The following is a 13,113-nucleotide window of genomic DNA, read 5'->3' as shown; positions in this document are numbered from 1 at the left end:
AATCACTCCTTTCTCCGAAAGAAACATATGCTGCGGCTATGTACTTTAAATAAACTTTACAACTAATGCTCCACATCTCCTGAAAGCCAGAATAGAAGAGAGTGTGTTTTAGTCTTGCTCCACTGTGTGAAAGATGCTCTGCACCACCAAAAACACAGAGCATTTTTCTAGAAGCTTCTCAGCTAAAACATGCTGGAGATTATATTTGAAGTGTACAGATATAAGTCACTTTTGAAGCATTAGGAGACAAACCACAAACTCTCCATCAACAAATTTAAAATTAGTAGAAGAGATTTAAGCAAAGTAACAAATTCCCCATTTCAATACTTTAAAATTGAAGACAGCAGAAATCTCTTTCCAGGTGAGCACATATTTTCTCCATTTTCTCCAAGCAATATTTCTTAAAAAGACTTAATTAGTTACCAAATAAAAAATACCTAAGAAGTTAAACCTTTCAGTTATTGCAACAACTACATTTGCAAACACACAATACACACACACACACAACCAACCTCTTCCCTCTCTGTATCATCTTTAAGAAACAAAAAAAAAGTCTTAAGGAGAAAATTTGTGTTCTTTCTGCTGGTTCAAGATCCAAACTGTATGTCAATTCACTTGCATTCATGCAAGTGTGTCATTGGCCATTTTCATCTATGAACTTCCAAAATCAGAATTTGTACCATTCCGCATTCTTCAAGATTGTTCTTGGAATTGTTGAATAAATTAGCATTAAATGACAGAAGATTTTTTTCTCAGAAGTTAAACACAGTACAGATGAAGCTTCTGAAAGACATTTGTTAACCTATCACTCTCTTAATTTATAAAACTAATACTATCTTTAAGATTTAAGTGTAGGTTTTGCATTTACTTTAGAGATTTCTGAAACCTAAGACCTTCAAACCAGTTAACAATAGAAAAACCAAACCAAACAAAAAAGCCCCAAAGAGGACAGAATCAATGTAATCAGTTAAGACAACCAGTACAGCTACCGAAGTCAAGAAAAAATATTTCAGATACTCATCTGTCTGTGTGTTAGAGAACATATAGATACATGGTAGTTCTCTAAAGCTTGTAATGCCTACATAATAACAAACAAACATTGAAGACAACATAGTAATACATATTACCCAATCACCACACTGCCTGTAAAAGAATAAATATGATTTTAATCTACCACCTCCTTCACATTAGGTTCAAATGGGGATATAAACAGAAATAGGATGAAAGAGTTTTACTGTATTTTCTTAGATTAGGCAACATGGGTAGTTTAATAATTCAACTACCAAAACTTATTACAATTTTTGACTAATGGTGCTGATGGGAATTTGGAAACTATAAACAACATCAGTTGTACTTCATCCAGTCTCATGGTTCAAAATAAGAGTAGCTTAAAAGGAATTCTGAAACAGAAGAACTTCACTTTCCATTCATTAAAACTACTAGAGATTCAAAATATGCATATATGAGAGATTACAGATCATTGATGAAGGGAAATGGAAATGCATGTCACAGAGGAACCTACACTGCGTAAACAGAATTGAACTATGTGACAATGACAGGAAGATTTTTTAAAAATATGTATATATGGGGTTTATATGCACATATATATATTTATAATATATATAGTGTATACACACACACACAATCCTTTTACCTTTATCTTGCACTTCTTTTGAAAATCGCTCCCTTTCAATAGCTGATTCACGTTCTATCCGCTCAATTTCAGCCAATGCATCCAATTCTACTTCATCATATGACGTTATTGTTCCTTGTTGCGAAACCTGTTGCTGTGTCTGTACCACAGGAGTTTGAGGTTGTTTTGCAGCAACTGAAGTGTTCTGTTGTAAAACAGGCACTTGTTGTGCCTGAAGGAAAGCTGTCTGTTCATGCTGTGGCAAACACTGAGCAGAGTTTAGTGGGCGGTTAACATCCTGTGGAGTAACGGGTGTTTTAGAAGTCTGTCCTGGGTACTGCACATTAAAAGGAATATCACTCTCTGACACACTGCTGTTTTCCAAACCAGAAAGCATATCATCCTGCTGGTCCATATCCGAAGATCTTACACGAGAGAGTCTTAATGTAAGCTTAGTGGAGTCCTTGGAAGGAGAACTAATGATATCATACATTGCAGCTTTTTCAGTCTGGTCTTTTTCATCTTTGCCTAACTTCATTTTCTTTTGTTTCTTTTGCTTTCTTTCTGGAGAATCTAACAATATGTCTGGGGGAACATCTCTAGGTGATGAATAAGGTGGAGGTTGAGATTGTTGGATTAAAGGTTGTCTTGATCCTAGAATAATAATTCAGAAAAACTGAACAGTTATGTTGTTTCATGTTCATATAAAAACACACTAAATATAACCTACATAATTTTAATGTGTATTTCTATATATATCTGTGTTCATAAAAGATCTCAGTAAGATTGGTAGGAAGCGTATCATTCCTAGATCAAGATGTAATCCAGATAGCTGCAGTGTATTTCCTAGGAATTTTAGCAGCCCACGGCAGGTAGAGAAGGGATCATTTCAGAGAAGATGGAACAAAAAACCCACCACCAAAAAAGAATAAGTAAAAATAGTACCTGCAGGTTCAGAATATCAACTATTAGAAAATCATCAATGAAAGCAAGTTGATTACAGAAAAAGGAAAGATCAAAAGATTCTTAATAAGGTCCAGTGACGAAGATTTAATGATCAGTGTATAGGAATTAGCCATTTCAGACACACTTTTTTTAACTAAAAAAAGAAAACCAAAAGAAGCATTCAAACATACACATGACTTTAAAAAAAAATTAATAGTGATTTAAAAAAATATTTTATTTTAGGCAAACTCCAACCTCTTCCACTCACTAGTATCGAGAAAACACTATGGTATTTTTCTACCACTCCCTGACTTAATTTCTCCCCTTTTTGTTTTAAGCATGTAAATTTTTACTTCTACATGCACTCCTTCCAGATTTTGCATGTACCTAAAGAAATTTTTTGAGAGGGGATTATCAAAAATGTTCTCCAATTTATCACACTTAAATTTTTTGTTTCTCAAGTTAAACCAACTACCCCTAACTGTTAGCTCCCTCAAAAAGCTTTGGAAAACAGGAGCTTTTCAACTTGTCCCAGGTATAATTTCGAGCTGCAATCTTTGGTTTAAAAAGGAATATTGTTGTGGGATGAAATTGGCTGGAGCAATAGGGGCAGCCTCCTCTTGTTAAAGCAAACATTTATCAGATTCCATTCATTTACTGGGAAATACTGATTTTTCAGAAAGCAGTGACTGAGATTATTACTAATCTTTCAGGTTCAGGTCATCACAGGTCAGTACTTTTAACAACCAAAACCCAACTGGGTGATTCTGTAATTGGAATAGAGGTCCCCATGTACTGCATTCAAGAAACACCACTGAAGAAAGTAGCTTTATTCCACAACTTAAGTTTCTAACAGGTATTTTTACAAATATTAAGGACGATTAAGCAATGTACTGACCTGTAGATGAAAAAAAAGGAACAGATACCTCTAGCAAAACTTCAATTCGTATCAAAGATGTGCCTTTACTGATGACAACTCTACAAAAACTGCTAAACTTGTTTTTTTCTCCCTAGTACACTCTGTGAGAAATCATGACATGGGTTTTTCTTCTAACTCCTTGACCATCAGCTCTACATACTCTGCCAATAAGATCCACAACGTTGGGAATCTCTGTCTTGACTCATCCCGATTCTCAAGATCTTTCCACTACTCCACTTCTGCTCCTCTAATTAGGTAACACATTCAACCACCAGTACTGAGTCCTGGCTACAACCTATGAAGATGTTTCTTCTGTGCCCGCCTGTGCTTTCACCACAGATTCCTATTCCTGTGATGCTTCCACTCCAATTACCATCATCTCTTTGGCAATGTACAAGATTGTCTTACTGTAATATATAGCAGAAACCATTAGCTACCACATTCTTTTATGCTAATGATCACCACTCTTGAAATACAAGCTGCACTTTTGTTTCTGCAAATACTAGAGGCAGCTCAAAACTTTTCACTAAGATCTTGCTGAGATCTTACTCCTGAATTCTCTCTCAAATGGATACTTATGAAGTTGCAACAACAGAACATTTACTCTTTCTCAGTTACTCTTCAAATAGAGGACACAGATTTGGTTCTCATTTGTCCTAACTTCCAAGTAAATGTGACAAGATTGTTCTGATTTGGTATTCATCTGGGAAGAAGGATTTCAGTGAATTCAGTCGAATATACTTTGAATCCAGTAAATGAAGAAACTGAAAAATAAAGTTTTCTATCTCAGAGCTAGCACTATGAATAGACATTTAGATGTATCTTCCTCCTGAAGGAAATTCCTCACAGGTGTTGATATTAAAGGCTTGTCAGCTACATTTTAAGAGTATGTGTCCTGGCAAATAATTTCACTTATTTCTGAGATGTCCAATGACAGTTAAGTCTCTGGATATAAGGAGGCTCAGAAGCTACAATAGCTATGTGTTAAGGTGAAAAGAGATTAAAATAGAAGCATCATTCTGGAACAGTTTCACTCTACCATAGACAGCAGTTTTGAAGAGGTATCACATATTAAACCATGTACTATACTCTGTTGGATGCTTAGACTTTAGACAAAATATCATACAGACAGAGTTGTGCTTATTACTGTTGAAGACGACAAGGTTTCCTGAGGGAGAATACTTGTGCCTGAGAACAAAGCTTTTACAGAACTCACTGGTAACAGAAGAAATATTTTTAGAGAAAGAATACACAAAGAGTTATGATCTGTTTGCTGAACCAGTTGAAATTCTAAAGTTGAGAAAGTTTTTTCTACAAAATGCTGTCAATGTAGCAAGTCATGATGATGGTTAGAAATGATCTTTGGTAGTAAACTGCACTTTGGAATATTATTTTAGAACAGAGAAATATGTAGGCAGCTTTGGAACCTAAATCTAGGGCTATGCAAGGAAAAAAAACCCCAAAGAACACCACCACCCCTGACTTTCCACAGCTGATCTTCCAGTGACCGTGAAAGAACTTTGTGCAATCTCTTTTGGTGACAAAGGAATATGTACAACTTGTGAGATAAAAGGATATTCTCCACTTATCTGGGAAGGTCACTGTGGTTCATTTCTGAACCACAAATATTGATGGTCTACCAGGTAACACTAAATGCAGTGAGAAGTGGGTAACATCAGTAGGAAATAAAGCCTCTATAGAGAACGAATAGGTTCATCAACAGTATCTTCATAGTCTTCAACTTACAGTCATCCTGATCATCCATAATAAACCTGGGAGTAGTTCTCTACATCAATTAATTACCCTGCTGATTCCTAGTAGTAGATAGCACCGACTATGGAAAAAGTTTTGTCAACTGCTGTGGCAACTTCTTTCTGTTGACTGATTTCTTACGAAGTTCTTTATAATGCAAGTTACTATAAAATGTGTTGCATTGACAGTGACTTCACTTTCTTAAGAATGTGTGAAGTTTTGAAACCATTTCTTCTTTGTTTATCCCTGGACTGGCTTCGCTTACACATTGTGCATCAGTAACTTGGGTAGCAAACAAATAAGCTTCTGCTCAGGAAGTTACACTCATCACTGACCTCTCCATCTTACGGTTATTGTCTGTACACTTTATAACCACACCACATTACTTGCATCTTATGTAAGCATTCATGATAGCTTCTCTGATCATCTCTAAGCCTTTTCAGAGAACAGGCCTTTTGCTTTTCAAAGTTGATGCATCCAAGTCACACCACTGATTACATTCTCTGTTGTGATCTACATGGTTAAAAAATAACTGTTAAGGTAACCAAGAACTTAGGATTCACATACTTTACAGAACTGTAAGGAGTTACTAGCTTTCTGCTTGCACAACAACATCCAAAGGGTCACTCAAACCAGTATCTTTGTATTTCTTTAACTCTCCTGCAGGTAAAGGTTCCCAGATATTGACAGAAAGTCTTTCACCCATCCTACATCCTCTCTTGCCTGAAGTACTGTTCCCCATGCATGAAAGATGGAAAAAGTGAACAAGTGAAGGCTAATCTCTAAGACTTGGATGACAGCACATTAGAGAGAAATGTCAGGAACATTCAAATGCTATGCCTTTTTAAACCAAAATGATCCTGGGAACATTATTTAAGTAGGTATCAAATTATTGCACAAACTGGATGCAGCATTCCAGACTTTTAACTGGAAAATTCCCTGGAAAAAGAGACTTTAAGGAATGTATATGTCCTACATGTGGATTATCAAACCACTTCTGATTAATTATACTGTAAATAAGTTCCTAAAACCAGAAGCTTGAGAAGGAGAAAAGAACCAGAGCCTACATACTGCACTTGTACTGATGCTTGCCTACTGGAAGAGCTAAGAAGCTGCTGCTGATGGATCTGATGAATATACCACTGCCTGAAGATTTTAAAAGACTGCTGTTAAAATATATAAACAGAATGTCTCATTTATTTAATAAAAGGTGACCCCATTTACTACTTCCCACATAAATGCCATGTTCTTATGAAAATGGGATTAAAAAAACTAATCTTGGAACTCTGGCAAAACAATTTCAGAATTGGTAATCATTGCCTTGAGAATTTGTGCTTCTAGCAGACACGAAAAGGGAAAAAGGGTGGTAAGACTACCCAGTCTATACAATTTAAGTACATAGTAAAACAATTTCTCTGCAAAGATTGAGATAATAAAGATGTCATATTCCAAAGTGAATTTGTAAGCATAAGTATCATTAAATTAAAAAAAAAATATTTTGTAAAGCAGTAGGTTTTGTGGATTAAAGAGTGCCATATCTGGACTTCAGCATGTCTTTCTATATAGCTCCTGAAAACAGTTTCACTAACAAGTTGTGTAAGTATGATCAAGATAAAAATACTCCAAGACAGCAGTATATCCTATTGCAAAATTGTGCTGGAGAGTCAGGCAGGGAGAAATTTAATGAAATTCAACAAGGGCAAGTGTAGAGTCTTATATCTGGGAAAGAACAACCTCATCAATCAGTACAGGTTGGGGACTGACCTGTTGGAGAGCAGTGAAGGGGAAAAGGACCTGGGGATCCTAGTGGATGGAAGAATGAGCATGAGCCAACAATGTCCTCTTGTGGCCAAGATCAATGCCACTCTAGGGTGTATTAGAAGGACTGTGGTTAGTAGGTCCAGAGAGGTTCTCCTCCTCCTCTACTGCGCCTTGATGAGGCTGCATCTGGAATATTGTGTCCAGTTCTGGGCCCCTCAGTTCAAGAAGAACAGGGAACTGCTTGAAAGAGTCAAGTGCAGAGCCACAACAATGATTAACGGAGTGGAACATCTTCCTTATGGGGAGAGACTGAGGGAGCTGGGTCAAAGAAGCTTGGAGAAGAGGATATTAAGGGGTGACCTCATTAATGTTTATAAGTATGTAAAGAGGATGGAGTCAGGCTCTTCTCAGTGATGCCCAACGACAAGACAAGGTGGAAGGTAAGGCATAGAAGTTCCATGTAAACATAAGGAAAAATTTTTTCACCACGAGGGTGACGCAACACTGGAACAGGCTGCCCAGGGGGGTTGTGGCGTCTCCCTCTCTGGAGATATTCAAAACTCACCTGGATGCGTTCCTGTGTGATCTGGTATAGGTGATCCTGCTCTGGCATAGGTGATCCTGCTCTGGCAGGGGGGTTGGACTAGACAATCTTTCAAGGTTCCTTCCAGCCCTTAACATTCTGTGATTCTGTGAAATTGTTCTTGTAAAAATGGATTATGGGAGTATAGACGAACAAGGGCAGTTTTCCAGAGCACTGTCTTAACAGTTTAAAATATTTGCCCTTAATAACTTCCATGTAACACAATTAGAAAGTATTTTATTTAATCTAAATATCCTAACAGCTTTTGATGCCAAGTCTGAGAGACCCACAACTGCTTCTAAAAACAGACTCAAAATTCACCATTTTCTTTTGAAACAAAAGAAATTCAGTGAGAGCACAAACTTCTTAGTAATTTGAGAAAGAACAATTGTAACAACATGAGAGGAAGTTAGATAAGCCCTACAGAAAGACAGCAATATGTTGTAAATAATTTGCAATATGAATCTAAGTTATCAGCAAAAAAACCTTATACTCTCATACTGTATAGTAGTATCATTCAAAGCTGTCTCCAGTACTTTTCTTACTAGTCATCCTTCCGTGCCTTCAAACAGAGCTGTATCTACAATTTAGGACAGTACAACATCAAGACAAATACAGATCAATTAGAATTCTAATAAAAGCACCAAAGACAGTCAGAAGCTCAGAAATGATGACTGATGTAAAGATGATAGAAATAAGCCATGTTGTCCAGTCTGTAGAAGATTAGGTTAGTGCAAGATATTCTAACAGTCTTTCATACGTAAATGACTGCTATAAAAAAAGGACTTGAACTGTTTTCCTCTGCCCAAGAAGTGTCATGCCTAATTGCAACAAAAAATATTCAAGAAGAGAATAGAATTTGAACGGGTTGCATGGCAAGTGTAAGGAAACTCCACTACAGACATTTTAAAAACAAACCAACCAACCAAAAAGAAGATGATGGAAGTTATTGGGACTGAAACTGTTACAGCTCTTCCAGCATGAGATGGGAAGCTCCCAAGTCCTTTCCTGCTATCTTTTTCAAAATTACACAATCTTTCTCTGAGAGTCTTCTATCTTTCCTTCTATCTACACTAGATAGAAGGAAATGATAATTTATTTTGATTAATAGTGTTGACATTTGTTTTCAAGGAGAGTAACTTCATTTAAAATTTGAGCTTAAAGAGATAGCACATGAGATGGGCAAAGAGGAACACATATTTATCACGGTATCACAATATATCAGAAGCTGGAAGAGACATCAAGAGATCATTGGGTCCAACCCCCCCCTGCCAAAGCAGGATCACTTAGGGTAGTCCGCACAGGAATGCATCCGGGTGGGTTTTGGAAGTCTCCAAAGAAGGAGACTCCACAACCCCCCTGGGCAGCCTGTTCCAGCTCCGTCACCCTCACTGTAAAGAAGTTTCTCCTCATGTTAAGGTGAAATCTTCTATGTTCCAGTTTGAACCTGTTTTTCCTTGTCTTATCACTGTGAACCACTGAAAAGAGCCTGCCCCCCTGAGTTTTTTTTTATTCACTTCCCACTTAGTCTTTCAAGAGTTCTCAGGAAAGAGTCCCACCACTTTCTCCAGAGCTTTCAGTGTTTCACAGAAAACTCAGCTTTCGCTGTTCTATTTTGGAACTGCTGTTTTCAGAAGCAACCTTGCATAAAAACTACGACTTGAAGAAAGAAGCAAGATTGAGTATTTATTTTGACCCGGTCAGAAAAAAAAAATAAAAATCTTTGAATACATTTCTTCCACCTTTCTTTTGAATGAGAGAGGGTGTGATAATTTTTCTTAACAAGTACCTTTGGGAGTACTGAAGTCTGTAATACAGATTTGAAAAGATTCCCAATTCTTCTTGCAACCCACTATACATTCAGAGATGAAGTGTAGAAGAATCTCTCTGGAGAAGTCCTAAAAATCCCTAAGAAAATAAAAGTAATCTTTCCAAATTACTCAGAAAATAACCATAAAAAATTGCTGGAGGGAATACAACTTATTTTTAGAAAAGAGTGAAAAATTTCATTGTTTCATAAGGGTTGTTGCTAGTCCTTAAAGATGTTTTTCCAGGAGTTTAGAAAACAGGACTGTAAATTATATGAATTCTTCTCTTTGGAAATTAATAGACTAAGAAAACTGTTGAAGGCTTTCTTTTATATAGACCTTTAGAAGCTGTTCTTAAGGAAAAAAAAACCAAAAAGAAAAGTATTTTCTGAGGTTTCAGAGCAGTGGGAAAGTAGAACAATCAGCTAATGGATTTTTATAAGAAATCAATCTTGGGTAATGGAACTTACAGAATATTTTGCAAGATCAACAAGAGGAAGATAATCCATGTTAATACTTTATAGATGAATTTACAGAAATTAATTTTTAAAGTAGTTGTGGTAACAGAAGATAGCATAAAAGGTGAGATATTTTCTGCCTGCATAAGTTTACAAAAAACAAAACCAAACAAACAAAAAAGTGGAATAAAGACTAGCCTAGAACTTCTGGATAAAACTTCAGCTGCTCTGGTGTCTTTACTGGAGAAGCAGCAAAGCAAAGATTTCTGTAGTATAAATTTTACTTCACCAAGTAAGTGAACGATTAGCCAAAATAGCAAATGTGACTTCTACCATCTCTCTCTTCCTCTTCCTCATTCAGATTCTGTCAGACAGCTACATTCAGTTTAAAGTAATTCAAGACTGTGCAATCACATTGTCCAAGTCTCCAAGAAGTCATGACTTCCATGTTAAAATTACAGAACTGCAGTTTGTATCTGTACCTGCAATAATTGCCTTAAGTTTCTATGGAAGCTTAGATATTATAACATCCTCTCTGAGATCTTTCTCTGGACTGATGATGTCTATTCTTTCTGTCCTCCCTAACAAACAATGAAGTATTTTGCTAATTTCCTGTGTCAAAGTTTGCAAATTGTCAGCTAAATATTCAAGGCCTAAAGAGAGTAGAAACAAGACATTCAGCATAGATACTTGCTGTCTGTCCATCACTGGAAAATTTCCCTTTCACTTCAAGTCACAGGCCACTTCAAGTCACAGGCCAAAACCTCACTGTGAGATATCTCATGTTCTAAATAACACTGTAATTATCCATGTTTCCCACACATTTCTGAAATACAACTGCCTGCAAAGATTCTTGCAGCATCACAAAACAGTTCTCTCAAGGTTTCTTAATCCCTTTAAGAAGGCAAAGCAGTAGCATCATTGTAATAGTAGTTCAGTAAAACTAACATACAGTTAAATAAACAAAAAGCTCCTCCTACACTTTTCCAGCCCCTCTTATGCTGAAATAATACAAACTGAACTATACAATCAAATTGTTTTCAGAAATAATTTGAAAATGTATCCCTTCAAAACAGAATTCTGAGACAGCTAATGGAATCAGCAGCAACTTTAACCAAAAAAAGTAATTCAAATATTCTTCTGGATGAACAGCAATCACATATCTGAGTGGAAGCAGCCTAGATTCACAATGTAGTTAAACTGATAAGCTCACAAAAAGAAAACCAATCACGTTTAGTCTTTGTCATTTACACAAGTCTTACAAATCCTTTATCACAATCCCTCTTGAAATACTGATACTGCTGACATGCTATACATGTGTTTCTCACTTGACACTTGAGTCACGTTTCTTCTATCACTGTTTTACACAGCTTATGTCTCCAGAAGATCATCTAGCAGTCACAGGATCACAGGACAATTTGGTTAAGAAGGGGCCTCAGGAGGTCTTTAGTCTAGCCTCACACCCAAAGCAGAGTAAGCAACGTCACATTATGCAAGGCTTTACCCAGACTAATCTTGAAAACTTCCAAGTACAGAAAATTTAGATTCTCTGAGCAACCTTTTCCAAAGCTTGGCTGTCCTGACAGTGAAGAAGTTTATACTTAAACCTAGTTAGAAGCTCTGATTGCAATTAAAGTCCATTGTATCTCATTCTTGCTCCACAACACTGAAAAGGCTGACTGAAGTCTTCCTGACAATTCCCTTCTACGTATGGGAAGGCTGCTCCAAAGTCCATCCCTACCAAAGACATTTCTTATCCAGGCTGCACACTGCCCCTATCTTCACCTTCTCTGGAATTTCCTTTTCTCCCTTTCTGCTTAACCTGATCATATGGAAAGACTCAATTTTGTTTTGGGGCTAAAGAGAACAAAGCACTGTTGCATCTTTCTAATACTGCCACGTAAATCAGCAAGAATGTGCCCAAATCCCTACCTTGCAAAATTTCATGGATCTCAGTCATTGCTTCTTGGGGATAATATTAAAACCAGTATGCATTCTCGATTTTAGCATAAAGCATTATTATAAGCTGATTTTTTTTCTGTTCCCTCTCAACTGACTGACATGTCACCCTATTCCTGCTCCACAGCTAAGGTTTCCAGGCTTCACTTATGCTATATATATTGAGTTAACTGAACTCTACTTTTAATTTCATAATTGAAGTTAAGACAAGTGTTCCATATTAAAAGTTTTTAGAGCTGGTTAGGAGTTCAGTACTCTTAATGCTGCCTTTAAACCACTTTTTATGCAAAGCAACTGAAACCATTCTTGTACATAATTTACCCTTATATTGGAAAGGATTTTAAATCCTTCTGTCTTCCACAAATTTGAGCTTTGTGTTGAAGAATAATTAGTCAATTTTTGGACCTCCAGAAATTTCTTCTCAAACCGGTTTCAAAGTAATTCTGTATCCAAACCATAATGATATGTTGTTCTGTAGTACTATTTGATTTCAGGAGGAACAGCTAAATATCTCTTTAAACAACCTGGTCTTAAAAATTTAGAAAAAAATTACATTAACATATATATAACTGCTAGGCTACCTTTAAGGGTTCCATCACTTCCAGCTGGAGAGCAGACTGACTGTGGTGACCTCAAAGAAAAAGATGCTGCATTCCTTATTGAAGGATCGCCATCCTAAAGCAACAATGATAAAAAATTAACATTATTAACATGAACACCTGACACAATAAAGGCTGAAATTAGAACATACACTGATAAAATGGAATGGACAAAAAAAATGCAAAAGAAATGTTAGAAAAATATTTATTTAGATAAAAGTCTTTGTTAATTTAGACTGCCACTAGACCGCTACAAGGGCAATATTTCAAAGCACAATCAGCCCTAAGAAGAATCTATAAACAGAACACACACACATGTATATGTCTTCTAGTTAAATACGTACTTTAGTTTTATGCTAAGACTCCATTTTGAAATTTTTTTACAAGCACTCACAGTAAAGAGCTGAAAAGCAAATATATGACCTCCAGAAAATATCAACTAAAAGAAATTAAACATAAAATGTAGATCTTTAAAACAAATTTTTTTTCACTTAATCCACCCTTAAAACTTCTCTAGAATGCCATCCCACATTTACAGTTAAACACATTAACACTTTGTGTTAATACCTTTCAGCATACAGCAGGCCTGAACAAAATCTGTAGCACTCCCACTGCAGCAGCTGAAATAGTATCATGTACAACACAACTGTCTGAGTTTTGTGAGGAGTGGTTTTACCTTGTCAAAAGTTAGGTAGG

General features: G+C 36.3%; 1 protein-coding gene across 1 annotated transcript in view; it reads right to left on the bottom strand.

Annotated features, from left to right (window-relative positions):
- Positions 1 to 13,113, bottom strand: part of NIPBL (NIPBL cohesin loading factor) — a 93,034-nt gene that overhangs the window by 64,081 nt on the left and 15,840 nt on the right. Inside the window, exons 7-8 of the mRNA XM_054398010.1 lie at positions 12,400 to 12,493; positions 1,655 to 2,287 (exon numbers count right to left, since the gene is read on the bottom strand). Of these exons, the coding sequence (XP_054253985.1) occupies positions 1,655 to 2,287; positions 12,400 to 12,493 (727 nt within the window). The remainder of the gene's footprint in view (positions 1 to 1,654; positions 2,288 to 12,399; positions 12,494 to 13,113) is intronic.

Source organism: Indicator indicator, chromosome Z, assembly GCF_027791375.1.
Source record: "Indicator indicator isolate 239-I01 chromosome Z, UM_Iind_1.1, whole genome shotgun sequence".
NCBI lineage: Eukaryota > Metazoa > Chordata > Aves > Piciformes > Indicatoridae > Indicator > Indicator indicator.
Note: the sequence above shows the minus strand (reverse complement) of the source record. Positions and strands in the feature narration are given on the sequence as shown.